This window comes from Hippoglossus hippoglossus, chromosome 15 (assembly GCF_009819705.1).
Source record: "Hippoglossus hippoglossus isolate fHipHip1 chromosome 15, fHipHip1.pri, whole genome shotgun sequence".
In the NCBI taxonomy this organism is placed as follows: domain Eukaryota; kingdom Metazoa; phylum Chordata; class Actinopteri; order Pleuronectiformes; family Pleuronectidae; genus Hippoglossus; species Hippoglossus hippoglossus.
The window spans coordinates 18,167,696-18,184,709 of NC_047165.1; the positions used below are offsets into that span (position 1 = coordinate 18,167,696).

Genomic DNA, 17,014 nt, shown 5'->3' on the forward strand with positions numbered 1-17,014 from the left:
ATTATTACTTTATTTATAGTTTTGTAGTACTAGTATCTGTAGTTATTGCTTCTTCTTTATTTACTACTCACTTTACTACCCTTTTTGGTAATGGAGCTTCTCTACAAAGATTTTTCACTCGTTTGTGTTGTAAACGGTTTGACAAATATCTTGAATCTTCCAATAATACAGCCTGATAAATCCTTTTTATTATATGGTTAATGTCCATATCTTTCCAACCCTGATGGCTTTCTGTTAACCATTAGATTTTTTTCCAAGCTAAAACAGAAGGGATCTTTTCTCAGGATTGACAAAACTCCTCCAGACCGATATAAAAGTGACTCATGTGCAAAGTCACTGCCCTTCACTGTTTGGCTTGGTTTGTATATCCAAATGAAATTGGTTACAGTGGATTAACATATATTATATCAGGTTAAGCTGCTGTGATGTTTGGATAATCAGTTGTTAGATGATCCACCTTTTAGTATCACTGGAAGGGAAACTCAGATCATTGACTGGTGCGGCAGCAACACTCAACCTTTAATTCTTTATGCTACTTTAACTTCTGATTATGTATGAGAATCTGTCAGTGGTTCGACAAAGTGGTTTCCTTTAGGATGCACTCATGTATTTATGCATCTTTACTTACATTTAATGGTTTGCCTTTTTTCCCCCCAGAGTGAGTTGATGAAATGACTCAGACTCAGAGCTGGCACAGATGTTGTACAGTTTAACACAGTCAGTCATAACTAGTAGGTGCAGCTGTAAAAGTCTTTCTCTGGCTGTTTCTGTCACAGACCTCAACCACCATCAATGTCCACATTGTGGATGAGAACGATAACGCCCCAGAGTTTCCTGAGGAGGAGTATGTCACCGTGCTGAGCGAGGGACCGGACACAGTGGGTGCCACCATCGCCACGGTAACAGCCATCGACCCAGATGAGGGTCTGAACGGCACCTTGCGATATGCGATCGCTCATGGCAACCTGATCCAGACCTTTCATATCAACAGCATCACGGTACGACATGGACACCAGCACACTGTGGTGTTACACACATCAGAAAACAACATGTTGACCACCTGTGTATGATGTGTGTGTTTAGGGAAGAATCACTGCTGTGAAGGAGCTGGACTTCGAGATCAGCAATGGACACTATGCACTGGTTGTCACAGCAACGGACCAGAGTCTAAACCCAGCTCTTCGTTTGACATCCAGCACAACAGTAATGATACAAATAGTATACTTTTTCAAAGTTCTCAAAGTGATCTCTTCCAAAGTGATCTCTTCCTTTCAAATATATGTGGTTTAAACTTATCACAAGAATCCAGTGCTTGTCACTGACAAAGGAAATTATTTAACAACTTAAAAAAAATATTTCAATTGATAAATATATACTTCTCCTCTCTGTTGATGAATGTGTTAAAAATGTCCTTCCTCCCTTTTTAGGTGCTCGTCAACGTCCTAGATGTGAACGATGTGACGCCAACTTTCTCCAAAGCCTATGAGGGACCCTTCGAGGTCACTGAGGGCCAGCCAGGACCTCGGGTCTGGACACTCAGAGCCAGTGATGAAGACTCTGGACTCAACAGCAAAGTGGAGTACAGCATCACCGGTGGAGACCACCAGAGTGAGTACCGCACTGTTTTTCTGTGTGGATAGTGATATATTATTAAATCCTGTACCTCTGAGCCTCTTTTTCTCTTTCTCTTTGTCAGATGAGTTCATGGTCTCTCCAGTGGAAGGTGAGCTGCGGGTGAGGAAGGATGTGGAGCTGGACAGAGAGACCACAGCCTTCTACAACATCACTGTCACAGCCCGAGATCTGGGCACCCCGTCTCGCAACAGCTCGGTGGGTCTTTAAACACAAATATTAACAGTTAGGATCTTCAAGCTTCACTTCACTCCTGTGCTGTAATTTGGCTTGCATGGACAATTACTGCATACTGAACTGTTTGATTACCAACAAATGAATAACTAATACCACTTTCACAAACTATACTCCTCTACCAGATCCACAATCTTCACATGGTAGTTAAACCTAAACAGTTCATCTTTAAAAGGAGCCTTGGAGCTCAACATGATGTGTTGATTTAACAAAGTGTTTGGCACAGGTCGTAATTTTACATGTTTGTGTAATTAAAAATGTGACATCAACTTATTGACTAATTATTTTGTTCCAAATGCCTATTTTTTCTCACACTTATTAAAAACAGGCCATGTAAATGAGGCATAAAACTTAACCATAACCTATCATGAACCACTAATGTTACCTCTGACTGGTTTCTTCAGGTGGTGGTGGGGGTCCAGGTCCGAGACATCAACGACAACGACCCGATTCTCCTGAACCTGCCTTACAACACCAGCGTTAGCGAGGGCGCCTCCATACACACCTCTGTGGCCAGAGTCCAAGCACGTGACGCGGACAGCGGACGCAACGCACTGCTCACTTATAACATCACCGCTGGCAACCAGGACGGAGCCTTCTACATCAATGACACAGTGAGAGAAATGGATGTGGTTTTAGCAGAAAGAAACAGAAAAATGCAACTTGCTGATGTGGTGAAGGTGGACCAGGTGGTAGAAATAAGTGAAACCTGGAAATGGAAAGCATGTGACGGGACAGGTGCTACAGCTCCATCTTATGTAAAGTCAGCATTTCTCGCTTGTACACCCTTAATGCAGATACATTTACAGCAGCTTTTGGTGTTATACACATTTATGGATTTGCAGCATAAATATATCACAGTGTGTACAAAGACTGCATGTTCTTTAGAGAAGGAAGGTTGAAAAGATGAATTATGTAGTATGACAAGGTTGTACCCGCAGTTAATTTGTGATGAAACATATTGTTATATTAATAATGGAACTCTCAGCACACACATGATTCGGTTCCTCCTCTCTGTATCTCTCAGACAGGTGTGGTGCAAGTGAACAGGCCGCTCGACAGAGAGCGAGTGGCTGAGTATCGACTCACCATCACTGTCAAAGACAACCCTGAGAACCCTCGCATCGCTCGCAGGGTAAACCCTCTCTACTGTTCACCCGTTTCCACACAGGCAGTTCACATAAAGTCCACTGAAACAATCAGAAAAATCACTGCCAGTGGCATCTTGAATTTTTAGGCTCAAGATGTAACAATTCCTACAAAATCTTTTATCATAACGTGAATTTAGCCAACATGTCATTGCTTTAAGTCGATAAATACACATTACTCATAAAATGTGAAGGATATTCTGCTGATTTTCCACAGCAGAAGCTAATTTCAGAAAATTATTTTAAAAATCTACATTACTTTATTGGACAATTCTGTCCTTACCTGTCCTATCTTTAAGCAATGTTGTGGTTTCTGGCATTATGTTCCATATCATACTCACAATAATCCAACACACACAATTTACTTTGAATGACAGAATGAGAATCAACAACAATGTGGTTGTGAAGTTTTTTCTCTCAAAGCTCCAACGTGTTTGTTTCATCTTGCAAAAGTTGAGAAACTGTTTTAGCTGAGAGCTGCAAACAAGTGAACTGTCTGCTCTGTGAAAACAGCTTATTATTCTCCACTGTGGTGAAGTGCTGTGAAACAGTTTGTGGGCTGATTAACTTCTTCTTTCTTCCCCACTAACATTCTCACCTTCATGCTATGCCACCTAATCCATTCCTACCACCATTGTTTCTTTATCCCCCTCTTTTTTCCCCACTTCACCAGGATTCAGACCTGTTGGTGATCACCATTCTGGATGAGAATGACAACAGGCCCATATTCACCAGGACCAGCTACAGGGCTGAAATCACTGAGAACTCTGCAGCAGGTACAAACCAAGCTAGTGTGGCTGTCACCTTATGTCAGAGCACTGAGTTGAAAACACACTGTCTGCAACACTGTCTGCTCTACTTCCTGCCCTCGTTTGCATATGGCTCATTTTAGTGTTTTTTCACTTTGAATGTTGAGAGGGGAGATGACGTTTGTGTTGTTGTCAAGAACTCAAAGGAAGATGCAGTGAGCATCATAGAGTCATAAACTCTGTATTTTATCAGTTATCAAACTGGTAGGAGACACATCAACAGGTGCCAAATGAAAAAAAGAAAGAAATCAAAACCTGATCCTTTTACCACTCCTGTCACCTCTTTGTCTCTGCCCGTCCTGTAGGCAGTACAGTAACAGTGTTGAATGGGCCCGTTCTGGCTCAGGATAAAGACATCGGACCTAACGCTGTCATGAAGTATCTCCTGCTGGGAGCAAGAGTGGACCTCTTTACTGTGGATGCCAATACTGGTAACATTATGACTCCTCAGGAAGCACACACAGAGGAAACCTGCAGTGCAGCTGGTAATGTCTCTGTATCTGCCTCCAGGTCTGATTCTTGTGCGTCGGGGGGCCAAGTTGGACCGCGAGGCCTTTCAGGAGCCTCGCGTCGAGCTGTTTCTGGTTGCGGAGGACATAGGAGGTTTGAACAGCAGCGTCCCTCTGACAGTTACCATCCTGGACCAGAACGACAACCCTCCTGTCTTCAGTCCATCCAGTTTCAGTGTTCGACTCCCTGAGAACAGCCCCACTGGTGCGTGGATTGTGCCCAAATGATCTGTGTGTAGTCGTGTGCTGGGAGGAATATGACTTATATATAATCACTGACAGAAAAGTATAGGTAATTCCCATTTAAAGTCCCATCCTGTGATTATCTACACTTAGATTAGGGTCAGGGTTAAAGGCTTTACATATTCACAATCATACAAGCCTGTTCATGCTTGTTTGTTTGCGTCTCGCTCATTACTCTGTGTCTTTCAGGTGTGGTGGTGACTCAGCTGTCCGCCACTGATGCTGACTCCGGCTCTAATGGCTGGCTCATGTACCGTTTGGAAAGCGGTGCTCAGGACCGTTTTGTGGTAGACCCGCTCTCCGGTGCTGTCTTGGTAGGCAACAACACCCTCGACAGAGAGGAGCGTGGTTCCTACCGCCTGGTTGTCATGGCAACAGATCGTGGCACACCCCCTATGTCGGGCACTGCCACCCTGACAGTCATCTTGGATGATGTAAACGACTCACGGCCCCGCTTTACAGAGCCCTTGACCATGATAAGCGTCAATGAGTCCACACCACCTGGCGTTGTGGTGGCCACGCTGACCGCTGAGGACCAAGATCTGCATCCCCGGCTGGAGTATTACATCATCTCAGTGGAGGCAAAGGATGATGGGAACAACCCAGTGGAGGGCCTGCAGGAGTCTTTCGGCATAGATTTACACACTGGTGAGTCATGGAGCTTACCCACCTTTAATATCTTGGTTTAGAAAGCCTTTTAGTCAATACATTGATTAAATATGCTCTTACTTTTGGTACAATAATTATATGTGTTTCTTTAAAATTTCAGGGGCAGTGTTTGTACGCAACCCGATAAACAGAGAGCAGGTAGCTACGTTTGAGATCATTGTGTCGGTACATGACAATGCTAGTGATGTCATCGACAAGTCAGGGAGCGTTCCCAACGGTGAGTTCATTCCCCAAATCAAAACCTATCTTCAGTTTTATTTATATTAACGTATTTACACCCTGTCTCTCTTCTCAACACGCCGCTCTCTCTTCTCAGCGAGGCTAACCATCAACGTGTTGGATGTAAATGACAACGCTCCTCGTTTCCGGCCTTTCGGCGTTTCCAACTTCACAGAGAAGATTTTAGAAGGAGCTCAGCCGGGCACAACACTGCTGTCAGTGTCAGCTGTGGACCCCGATAAAGGTCCCAACGGCCAGGTCATCTACCAGCTGCTCCACTTGCCCCGAGGGGGATACGTTAGACTGGAGGACCCCTCTGTTGGTATGACCCCTATAGCAACAAGCTGCTGAAGGCCGCAGATCACAAACTCTCAAAATAACCAAAGTTACATTTAGTTTGATTTCATATGTATAGTGTTATTCTTTTCTTATTGCCATGCTGATTTAGAGCAGGTGAATCAAAACCATAAATGGAGCGACATTTGCCAGCTAGTTCAGGGATTTAACTTGAGCGTTGCTCTAATCATGTGACATGCTTCAGCCTTCACAATTCTCTGTCATACACACCCTCCTAATGCGGAGTCTGCTGCCCTGTGTCAGTATCCCTGCCCGTTGATTCACCATCTCCACACCCCAGCAACCACTTGTAGGCTCTGACAGAGGGGTTAAAGATATTAGCTCACCACTCCCTTTTATATCAATGTAATCATATGTTGAGAAGTGATGAAGTCGATGCCTAGAAGCCAAACTCTAACTATGTTCTGCTGCTGCAATAAACATTTCAAACATGAGTTGTCTGACTGAACTGTCACTGTGTTAATAACCTTTCAGGTAAGATTGTGGCCAATCAGACGGTGGATTTCGAGCAGGTACAGTGGCTGAATTTCACGATCAGGGCCAGGGACCATGGAACTCCTCCCAGAATAGCTGAGCTTCCAGTTTATCTGCGCATCGTGGACGTCAATGACAACAACCCTGTCTTCCTACAACCTTCATATCAGGTACTGAACAGATTGTTAAGAGACAAATGAGCAGGAATGTATACTACACATATATATATATACTTTCTGTGCTGTTTTATTTGATGAGATACGTATTTTTTAAGATTTATTATTGGAGCACCTCCCACTTTTTATTCTATGTCAAGTAGTTTTCATGCATCCGTGCTGGCAACAGCCAGTGGCCCGAAACATTATGTTTTCGAGTTATCTGTCCGTCCGTCCCATTCTTTTGAACACGTCTCAGGAACGCTTCTGTGGAATCCTCTAACTTGGTACAAACCTTTACTTGGACTCATGGATTAATTTATATGATTTTGGTGGTCAAAGGTTAAAGTGACAGTGACTTCACAAAACATGTTTTTGTCCTCTTTAACATTATTTGTCAAGTCTGCTTTTGGGAATTTCATCCAACTTTTAACCAGTTGTTACTTAGACACAAAGATGAATTGATTATATGTAATCTGTTAAAGGTCATGGTGACCTCATGGGTCTGGAAAAAAATGTATGTAGATTGAAACTGCACTGGTTGTTGGAGGCATATAACCACCGTGCAGTAATTCTAGTTTCATGTGAAATATTGGGAATATGGAGAATATTGCAGTTCAAACGGTTGACTCAACTTTAGGTCAGTAGTGTAGCATATGAATTAGTTCATATATCCTTTAGATAGTTTAGTTTCCACTTATTTGGTTTGACAATATAATCTAAGAACAATCTTTTTCTTTCAGTGTCTCTGAGCCAAAGTGTTTGTTTATCTATGTTTGTAGGAGCCTGTGTTTGAAAACGTGAACCTGGGCACCACCATAGTTCGTGTCAGTGCTACAGACGCTGATTCTGGCCTCTTTGCTGTCATTGAGTACAGCCTGGTAGACGGAGAGGGCAAGTTTGCTATCAAACCATCTACCGTAAGTTTACCCGTACATCAACACAGAGAGTTCTTAAATAACTGCACTCTGTTTCTTTTACTTTACTAATGATAATTTCTAACAAAATCAGAATTTACAACAATCTCATTATTCATGACTGAAGAATGTTTGCTTCTTTTAGGATATTTATAGAGTGTTTGCAAATCCATTGCTTGAGATTTTGCCAAAAAGGCCAAAACAAAGAGGCTCATAATCTTTAAAGCACAGTATCCACATGTGAACAAAGTCCACAGACATTTATTTTTTGATGAAGATTTACTGACAGGTAAGAAGTGATCTGCATTCAGGCGTCATTAAGCGTTTTCTCTCCCAGCAGTGCTGGGTGTCAACACAGAAAGGAATCCAACTTGGAAATGAAAGTTTAAACAAAGAATTTGAATGTGATCAAATACGACCTGAATAATTTAACCCCATTGCTCCATTTCTGTCACATACACACACACACACCGAATAAATGTCTTGATCTAACCATCACTCCCCTCAGTAGTTGTACTTCCTTCCTAATTATCCCGTCTCCTCTGTTTCAGGGAGAGATCTACATCCTCTCTCCTCTGGACAGAGAGACAAAGGACCATTACACTCTGACTGCCGTCGCTCGTGACAACCCCGGTGGCAGCCACAGCAACAGACGTGAGAACTCTATCCAGGTAAAGATCACCTATTGTAATCATACAATGATCTTTTCTGACGTCGCTGTCTGGCTTGAATATTTGTCTAACTAATCTACACTCACAGAGTAAGTACACATTAACACCGAATACCATCTACAGTGGCTCCCAGTGGCTAAACTCCATGAGAATGAAAAACCAGAAGATCAATGATGGAACATGCAAGAACCTTGTTTGACATAGTTAAAGTTTCTGTCTGTGATAAAAAATCAGCTGATTATTATTACTGACTGATACATGCTGATGTTTGAGTTGGCCTCCACTATGTATCCTGAATAGGACCTTTTCTGGATTATAACCATGTGTCAAGAATGTTCAGTGATTGACTTCCTCCTCATACGTCATCCGCCTGTTGATGCACATCAGGTCCTGGTGACGGTTCTCGATGTCAACGATTATCGGCCACGCTTTTCAGAGCGAGTGTTCAGCAACAGCGTGTTTGAGAACGAGCCCAGTGGTACGTCTGTGATCACCGTGACAGCTACTGACCTGGATGAAGGAGAGAATGGAGCGGTGCTTTACAGCATGTTGGGACCACATTCAGGTATAAATATGTCCTCAAAAGCCTCAGGGGGGTCACTCAACGCCTCCTGTTTGCTTTAATTATCCTTAAGATGCATCTACAACTGGATTGGGGTCCAAATATGACAAAATTCATTGATTGAATGCAGTTTAGAGAGGCATTTGTATGTAAGTGCCACAATTCACTTTTCCTGTCAGGACAAAAACCACAAAGCCATAAATTCCAAGGACCTCTGTTGACCTGCGCTACGAATCCACGTGTGCAAAGCATTTAAAGAATAAGAACCCTGGAAGCTGTATTTGTTGCCATAGAGACTTTGGGGTAACTCCATGTTGAACTGAGGCCTCCCAACTGTCCATCTTGGAATTACTTTTTACCTTATGTAAATAATGTCACTGTATCCAACAACTAGTGTGCAGAATTTTGATAACCTGCCAACATTGTTTCACACTAGTTGTTAGTATAATGTCATTATTCACGTAGGTAGTCAGTCAATACAATACCTAAATTCTGTTGTCTTGACATGGAATTACACTTCTACAAAGTATTAAGTAGAATAGAGTAATAATAAAGGAATATTTGTGTAAATGAGTAATAATGTATTTTAAATTTGAAATATGTATGGGTAAACATGGCAAATGTATTAATTTACAAATCCATCTACAGCAGTGCCTTGTGAAAAAAGTGACAGGGTCTGAATACTTCCTGAAGTCACTGTTAAACTTTCCTTGATCCATAAACGTCCTCTCTCCTTTTAGATGCATTTTCACTGGACCCAAACACAGGGCTGGTGCGTTCTCGCCGTCTGCTTCAGTCGTCTGAAAGTTTCAACCTGACTGTGGTGGCCACCGACCAGGGCCGTCCTCCCCTGTGGGGCACTGCAGACCTGATCATCACAGTCATAGACGTCAATGACAACAGACCTGTGTTTGTCAGGCCAGCTAATGGAACCATCATTCATATCTCAGAGGTATCAGCTGTAATGTGTCTCGATGTATTTCACTGTCGGTACATGTGTGCGTGCGTGTTCCACTTCATCGTGGGACCGTAGCATTTTAATTTTCACTTAATTTCTTTTTCACAAATCCCTATTAGAGCAACCTCCCTGTGTATGACCTATTCGAACCATTATAATACACTGGGGACGGCTGTGGTGCTCAGGAAATGAGTCATTCGGCATTTTAAGCTCAGTATCAGGAATTGATACCTGATCCCTACATTTATCGGCTTTAATAAATTGTTCTACCATTTGATAAACATGTGGTTTTACTTAACACCTCGAACATGAACACCAAAAAAAGTGTTCCAGTTACACAGTTTGTTCACACAATCACACATTGGTTCTCGTTGCCCTCCGTGCAGGAGCAGCCTCCCGGTCTGCCTGTGTATGAGGTGCATGCGACAGATTCTGACGAGGGCGTGAATGGAGAGGTCCGCTACGCCTTCCTGCAGACGGGAGCCGGCAACAGAGACTGGGAGAACTTCCACATCGATCCCATATCTGGAGTCATCGCGACGACTGTGAAACTGGACCGAGAAAAACAGACCCTCCATAGCGTGAGTCAACTGTCTGTGAGTTTGTGCAGTCGATACACGTAACTGTGTATGTCTCTAACTGAATCCAAACATGTCTCTCAGCTTATCATTGTTGCCCGTGACATGGGCCAGCCAGTGCCTTATGAGACCACACAGCCTCTGCAGGTGGCGCTGTTGGACATTGACGACAATGAACCTGTCTTCCTCAAACCACCGGTGAGAATATGCTCTAATGGGGTTATGTGTACATGAGATCTTCTATTAATTTTGTGTAATTGTATTTGCTGTCTTGTTCTTTGTGTGTGTGCACCTCAGCGTGGCAGCTTGCCTTACCAGTTGTTGACAGTGCTTGAGCACTCCCCCCCAGGGACTGTGGTGGGGAACATAACCAGAGCTGTGGATGCTGATGAGGGCACCAATGCCATCGTCTACTACTTCATTGCAGGTGACGCTGTGGTCTTCACACATGGCCACATGCTTTGACACACAATGCTGTTCATGATGAAAATGTAATGAAAATATTTTACCCATCAGAGAATGTATTTATATTCTTTTAGCCTAAGTTTTTGTGTGATTCTAGAAGATTTTAGGCATGACCGTGCAGTTTGTGTGGAAGCTGTTGTGGACTGTTATGCATTGTCACATTAAAGTCCTCATACTTGAAAGGATTAATGAGGAGGTTTGATTATATCAGTCTCTCACTCTTTCTGTTTGAAGCTGATTCCTTTAGTGCTTTAGATAGCTGAACGTTAGCTGTTTCCATGTCTTCCTGCAGCGGGAAACAGCGATGCCATCTTTGGCTTGAGTCATGACGGACAGTTGAAGTTGCACAAGGATCTGGACCGGGAGGAGATCCCAGTCTACTCCATCATCATCAAGGCCTCCAGCAACAGGAGCTGGACTCCTCCCAGGGGTCAGAGGGCAGCACGAGCCAAAGCCCTGAACCCTGCCCGTGACCCCAGCCTGCTGGAAGTCCGCATCCAACTGGAAGACATCAACGACCAGAAACCACGCTTCACTAAGGCAGAGTACACTGCAGGTAATCTACTCTCTTACATTGACTGTATGTGCTATTGTGTAAAAACACCATAACCCTCCTTCTTTGCTTCCCTGTTCCAGGAGTTGCAGCAAACGCCAAAGTGGGTTCAGAGTTGATCAAGGTTGTGGCTATAGATAACGACATAGGCAACAACAGCTTGGTCCAATACCACATCGTCACCATCCGTTACTTCCAGTCACCGAGCAACGGAAGTGAGGACGTTGGCAGCATCTTCACCATCGGTGAGCGTCTTTACCTAAAGTATTCATTATTGTGTCTGGAAACATATAGTGAAGATATACAGCCCATACAGTATGTACATTGTAAAGTAAATCAAAACTGTAGCTACCTGTAGTTACCACTGCAGCCAGGATCACCTTTACTTCAAATATCTCATAATACTTAATAAAAGAAACTTCATATAGAGCTGGTTAGACATTATTTAAAAGGGTGAAGCCGATCAAATTTGATATTTTTCACTGTCACCAAATCTCATGAAAAGTCTGTAGTCTGTGTCTCAGTAGTTTGTATTTGAGTCTGTGTGTTTCTCTCAAATGAGGCTCATTGATGTGTTGTTCTGATTTTCATTCTTTTTGGGGTTGTTTTCAATGTTAGTTTTTGGACAGTGCTGGAGCTCTATGGCAGTAAAACAAAACCCATCAGACTTTGGACACACAGGAGATATTTGTTAACAGGAAATTTTGGTTTTTCATTGGATGTGTTCACAAGAAAAGTATAAAAACAAAAATTAAATGTACAAATTTATACAAATACAACAATGCAACAATTTTGTTTGTGAATCTGAATTGAATGCTTTCTTTTTAAATGCAGAGTTGAACTGAAATGGCTTCCACAAATCTGACTTAAGAACGAATACCAGTCATTCAATAGACATGTCTTTGCTGCCTGCGCCTCCCTACTATGTAATTCTCTTTATCTTCCAATGAAACCCTGTGTGTTTTTTTGACACATCACACAGAATAAAGTTCCATATTGTATTAACTTTTTTTGTTTTGAGAGCTTGTCTTTGCAATGAGTCAAATTCATGTCCTATACTGAGACAATATTCTCTGCCATGATTTCCACAGGTTTGACCGATGGTATCATCAGAACCTACGACCTCTTCACCGCCTACAATCCAGGCTACTTTCAGCTGGAGATTTTGGCGTGCGACTTTGCCGGACACAGCACAACAACCAATGTGAACATCTATATTCTCCGCGATGACCAGAGGGTCAAGATAGTCTTCAACGAGATCCCGGACTTGGTGCGAGAAAACCAGGAGGACTTTGTCAACTTGCTGTCCAACATCACTGGAGCTACTGTCAACTTAGATGACATACAGGTACAAAGCTTTTCCATTGTAAGCTTTAAACTTGTTTGCGTATGTCGTAAACACATCTGACATTTTTGTCTCACTTTGCTTTTATTCAGTTCCATGTGGACAAAAAAGGCAGAGTGAATTATGCACAGACGGACATTATGATCCATGTCGTCAACAATCAGACCAACACCATCCTGGATGTTGAGAGGTAGACTGTTCCTTCCCTCATGAAATAGATCTTTCACTGCAGAGCTACATGATAACACTGACTGTATTTACATTAGAGCTGTCCTCTACTTTCACAGCGATATGTAGGAGTCTCCCGCTCTTCTATTCTGACACGAGTTTACATGTGTCCTGGTGCTTCATGTGTTGCAGGGTGATCCAGATGATCGATGAGAACAAGGAGCAGCTGAGAAGCCTGTTCAGGACGTACAACGTTGTGGACGTTCAGCCGGCTGTCAGTGACCAACTCCCTGACGACATCTCCACGCTCCAGGTCTGTGAGGCTCGGACTTCCAGAACCCCTCAGGTTGTCGTGAATGTTTTTTTGATGCTTTAAAACTTTCTCTCTGCTTCTCGTTGACAGCTGGTCATCATCATCCTGGCTGTGCTGCTGTGCTTGGCAGGAATTCTGTTTGTCACAATGAACTGGCATTATCGTAGAGTGTAAGAATCATTCAGCTTTCTATAAAAGGGCCATTTGTGTTGACATGCGATTTTTCTTTCGATTGAATTATTTGAAACCTGCTCAGGTATTGACTGCGGTTTAGGCTCCCAGTCTGAGCAGTGATATCAACTTGTTTATCATCTCGACTTGTCTGTGTTCTTGTGGTGCAGACACCAGAGGAAGCTGAAAGCCATCGTTTCCGGATCGACTGGTGAGAGGAAGCTTCATTAAGGGGACCGCCCCGCCAGCTGTAACAAGATCTGTATAACATGTTAACTGTAGAAAGGCTGTTGTACTGATACAATTATTTGTCCTGCACCATCCAGGGAACCAGGGTCTAATGGATATCCTGGACATGCCCAACACTAACAAGTACTCTTTTGAGGGGTGAGATAACGGCTTCATTTTCACAGCTCTAGGGCGCTCGAGGGAATTCCCTCCAAATATCACTTTGTGTTGCTTTCCCGAAAAATTTCATTCAGTGTTTTTCCACTTGTTATGATTATTTGTCTGAAGATTCAAGGGCAGGAATCATTGGAGACTCTGGGAGGTCAAAGTACTTAACCAAGAGATACTTCCAGAATATAAACTTTTTAACCATCCTGTAATGCGTTTCTCAAAATGCCACACATTACTTTTTCAAATAATGCTTTTAGTCTACTGTTTGACCTTTAGAGCCTATAACACTAATCTAATAGAAGAAATGAAAAAGATTATTGTAACACAATCTAACTTCAAGTTCTTTGTAAATCTTACCATTATTATTCTTCCAGTTAATATTGTGTTTGATACTACTGTATTTGCCTTCGTAGGGCGAATCCCGTGTGGCTGGACCCGTTCTGCCGTAACCTGGAGCTGGCCGCCCAGGCTGACCACGAGGACGACCTGCCTGAGAACCTGAGTGAGATCACGGACCTGTGGAACAGCCCTGCACGCACTCATGTCAGTACCAACAGGAATCTGAGTTCATTATATATATATATATCTCACAACTACTTCTGAAGATGTTCATAGATTATATTTTGCTTACACAAGTCTGTATTCTCGAACATTATTTGCTCTCTGAGTCGACCCCACTGCACAGCTGTACCCTCACAATATTTTCTAACCAGTGTGTTTTCCAACAGGGTACATTCGGTCGAGAGCCTCAAGCGAAGCCAGAGGACGATCGTTACCTGAGAGCAGCCATTCAGGAGTACGACAACATCGCTAAACTAGGCCAGATCATGAGGGAGGGGCCTATCAAGGTGAGACACCTGCATGTGAGATTATCCAGGGAAACGTTCACACACATGATCACTCTGTCATTGGTAACCTACTGTCTCCCTCAAGCCTCATCACATCATTAGGATACCTCCTCCAGTCAGTCCTGAGAAGAGGAGAGGTGGATTCGAGGACTTTAAATAGGCCGTTTAGATCCAGAGGATTAGATTCCTGCTGATTACCATATTTAACAACTGTTACAGTGAGAGTGTGTGAGGTGTTGATCCTAACTGCTGTCGTGTCAGGGTTCCCTGCTGAAGGTGGTCCTGGATGACTACCTGAGGCTGAAAACGCTCTTTGCAGCTCGACTCGTGACTGTGTCCACCAGCCAGGGAGATATCTCATCAGTCACTGAGGTGGGCTCGGGAGATCGGATTATCTGTTTGCATCTACTGCTCCTCTCTGGCAACGCTGGACACTGATCCTGATTTCCTTTGATTTCCCATTCTGACGTCCTGTCGGCTGCTGTGGAACCTTCTCTCTGCTAATCTATTGTCTCACTGCATCTTTTACTGAACCTGATTTTTTTCAAACTTACTGAAAAGTTTCCCTCTGGTGTATCTCTATCCAGCTCTTCCTCCAGGCTCTTCCTTACAAACCTGTTATCTTTTGTATTCCATATAAACGCTATTAATCGAAAGCTTGATTCATTCTCATCTCCTCTCCTTCAAAAGCTGATCCAGAGCGACCTCGACGACGATGAGGACGAGTGTCTGGGCATGGGCGGAGGGCGTGGCACTCTGCGCTTCAAGCACAAGCTTCCTGTCGAGTTGAAGGGTCCCGAAGGTGTGCACGTGGTCCACGGCAGCACAGGTACCCTCCTGACCTCTGACCTCAACAGCCTGCCGGAGGACGACCAGCGGGCCCTGGCGCGTTCCATGGAGGCGCTGAATTCAGACGGGGGGCTTTATTGTGAGCGCAACGCCCGCACAGAGTCTGCAAAGTCCACCCCGATGCACCGTCACAAGGACGGAGACACCCTGTCAGAGAGTCCCTTGGAGATCACAGAGTTATGACTAGCCGAGGCCTCGCTGGTCTGAGCGCCATCATGACTCGTGTGTGTCCTTGTGCCTCCACGCCGCCACCCTGCCAAGGTAAGGGAGGATCGGAGGAGGAGTGTGTGTAGTCTAGGGAACCTCATCGGCCAACCTCATTGCATCAGTGAGACCAGAGGTTTGACTCTGGCATGTTGAAGATGGTCCCACTTCTGATGCTTCAAGAGAAGGCTCATTCAAAAGACCTGTAGGAAACTTAAAATCAAGCAGGGCACTGGTCCTCAGCGAGACAAAATCAACTGGTGTCATCGACTGTCATCCAAAGAGCTAAGTGGAAAAGAAAGATGAACCCTCCCTGTGGGAGAAGCTTGTTGATCTATGACCTTAAAATCAACTGAAGGTGCCTCATTCCCACTTCTCCTTTTGAAGACACCTGGACTGCAGACACTCATACCAACACACACACACACAGACCAGCAGATGGCCATCAATGCAACACTGAGCTAATGAGACAATTCCTGATCGTGTTCGAATACTTTTTGTAATGCAAAAAAATAATAATATCAGTGCGGAAGGAGTGAGGCTGGAACAGAAGACTTCTCTCTTTCAGGTATTTGATACTTTCTGTCGCTAAGAGTTATCAATGGCCATTTAATGCAGACAAGAGCACTTTGAATATTTCCCCCAGTGATGCTTACGGAGTGGATTTCACCAGGAGAAAGATGGAAAGGAGCCTAACCACTGTAAAATGTTGCCAGTAGTTTGGTGAAAGACTATTTTTTTTTCTTTTTATCAACGGCAAAAAGTCTAAACACTCCGAGTCTGCAGAGCAGTAGTGAACATTCACACCGTGATCCTACTCTGGTTTTAGCATGGACTGAACCAGTTGTGCACAAGAAGACTCCTTCCTGAGATGATTAACGAAGGTGGACGAACATCATATCAAACTGGAGAAAAAGAGAAAAAAAAAACAGTTTTGATTAATTTGATATTGAAGGCTGAAGTTATTGATGGAATTTAAATAAATATGAATTATCCCGTTTTTATAGACATTAATAAGATGGCATCGTGCCCACAGAGACTTTACACTGCCAACTGAGGGAGTAAGAGTCAACGTTTGCTTTATTTTTTTATTTTCTAGAAAATGTGATGGAATCAAAAGATATTTTTGAAGATAAATGCTGGCTTACCAAATTAGGTAAAAAGAATAACTCTGGATGTTTGGACTACGTGTATATCGTGCTATGGTGACACATGTATGTTGTTCTATTTTCCTTTATATGACAATTGACAGTTTCTGATGAGTGGTGTTTTTAAAATATTTTTTTTATATTCTCATTTTGTAAGTTTTTATTTCTTTGTCGTTATTGTCACCAGCCCTGAGATCTGTGTTGGGAAATGTTGTTGAATGAAGTGATAATAAAAGAAATATGCAATGACCTCTGACCTCAGTTGGTGGGAGAGGAGCCAGAAACAGTGAAGCAACCGATGCAGTAAAATAAAATCCAAGCAGACACCCACAGTCTGAGACAAATTAATGACCCATGAAACTATATATTTGTCCCCGTGATGATTCCAGTTGATTTCTATTGTTCTCAAAGGTCCA

General features: G+C 43.2%; 1 protein-coding gene across 2 annotated transcripts in view; it reads left to right on the forward strand.

Annotated features, from left to right (window-relative positions):
* cdh23 (cadherin-related 23) overlaps positions 1-16,848 on the forward strand; it is a 157,549-nt gene extending 140,701 nt beyond the window's left edge. For both annotated transcript variants that reach the window (XM_034608223.1, XM_034608224.1), the window contains 32 exons: positions 777-998; positions 1,084-1,203; positions 1,428-1,608; positions 1,697-1,830; positions 2,271-2,480; positions 2,894-3,001; positions 3,688-3,790; positions 4,129-4,254; positions 4,334-4,537; positions 4,765-5,223; positions 5,345-5,461; positions 5,561-5,785; positions 6,295-6,464; positions 7,232-7,369; positions 7,918-8,037; positions 8,425-8,602; positions 9,340-9,551; positions 9,944-10,138; positions 10,220-10,333; positions 10,433-10,562; positions 10,893-11,156; positions 11,237-11,398; positions 12,245-12,501; positions 12,591-12,688; positions 12,859-12,979; positions 13,070-13,149; positions 13,321-13,361; positions 13,477-13,537; positions 13,963-14,092; positions 14,278-14,397; positions 14,659-14,769; positions 15,088-16,848. In XM_034608223.1, the coding sequence (XP_034464114.1) occupies positions 777-998; positions 1,084-1,203; positions 1,428-1,608; positions 1,697-1,830; positions 2,271-2,480; positions 2,894-3,001; positions 3,688-3,790; positions 4,129-4,254; positions 4,334-4,537; positions 4,765-5,223; positions 5,345-5,461; positions 5,561-5,785; positions 6,295-6,464; positions 7,232-7,369; positions 7,918-8,037; positions 8,425-8,602; positions 9,340-9,551; positions 9,944-10,138; positions 10,220-10,333; positions 10,433-10,562; positions 10,893-11,156; positions 11,237-11,398; positions 12,245-12,501; positions 12,591-12,688; positions 12,859-12,979; positions 13,070-13,149; positions 13,321-13,361; positions 13,477-13,537; positions 13,963-14,092; positions 14,278-14,397; positions 14,659-14,769; positions 15,088-15,429 (5,253 nt within the window). In that variant the 3' untranslated portion in view covers positions 15,430-16,848. The remainder of the gene's footprint in view (positions 1-776; positions 999-1,083; positions 1,204-1,427; positions 1,609-1,696; positions 1,831-2,270; positions 2,481-2,893; positions 3,002-3,687; positions 3,791-4,128; positions 4,255-4,333; positions 4,538-4,764; positions 5,224-5,344; positions 5,462-5,560; positions 5,786-6,294; positions 6,465-7,231; positions 7,370-7,917; positions 8,038-8,424; positions 8,603-9,339; positions 9,552-9,943; positions 10,139-10,219; positions 10,334-10,432; positions 10,563-10,892; positions 11,157-11,236; positions 11,399-12,244; positions 12,502-12,590; positions 12,689-12,858; positions 12,980-13,069; positions 13,150-13,320; positions 13,362-13,476; positions 13,538-13,962; positions 14,093-14,277; positions 14,398-14,658; positions 14,770-15,087) is intronic.
* Positions 16,849-17,014: the final 166 nt, after the last annotated feature.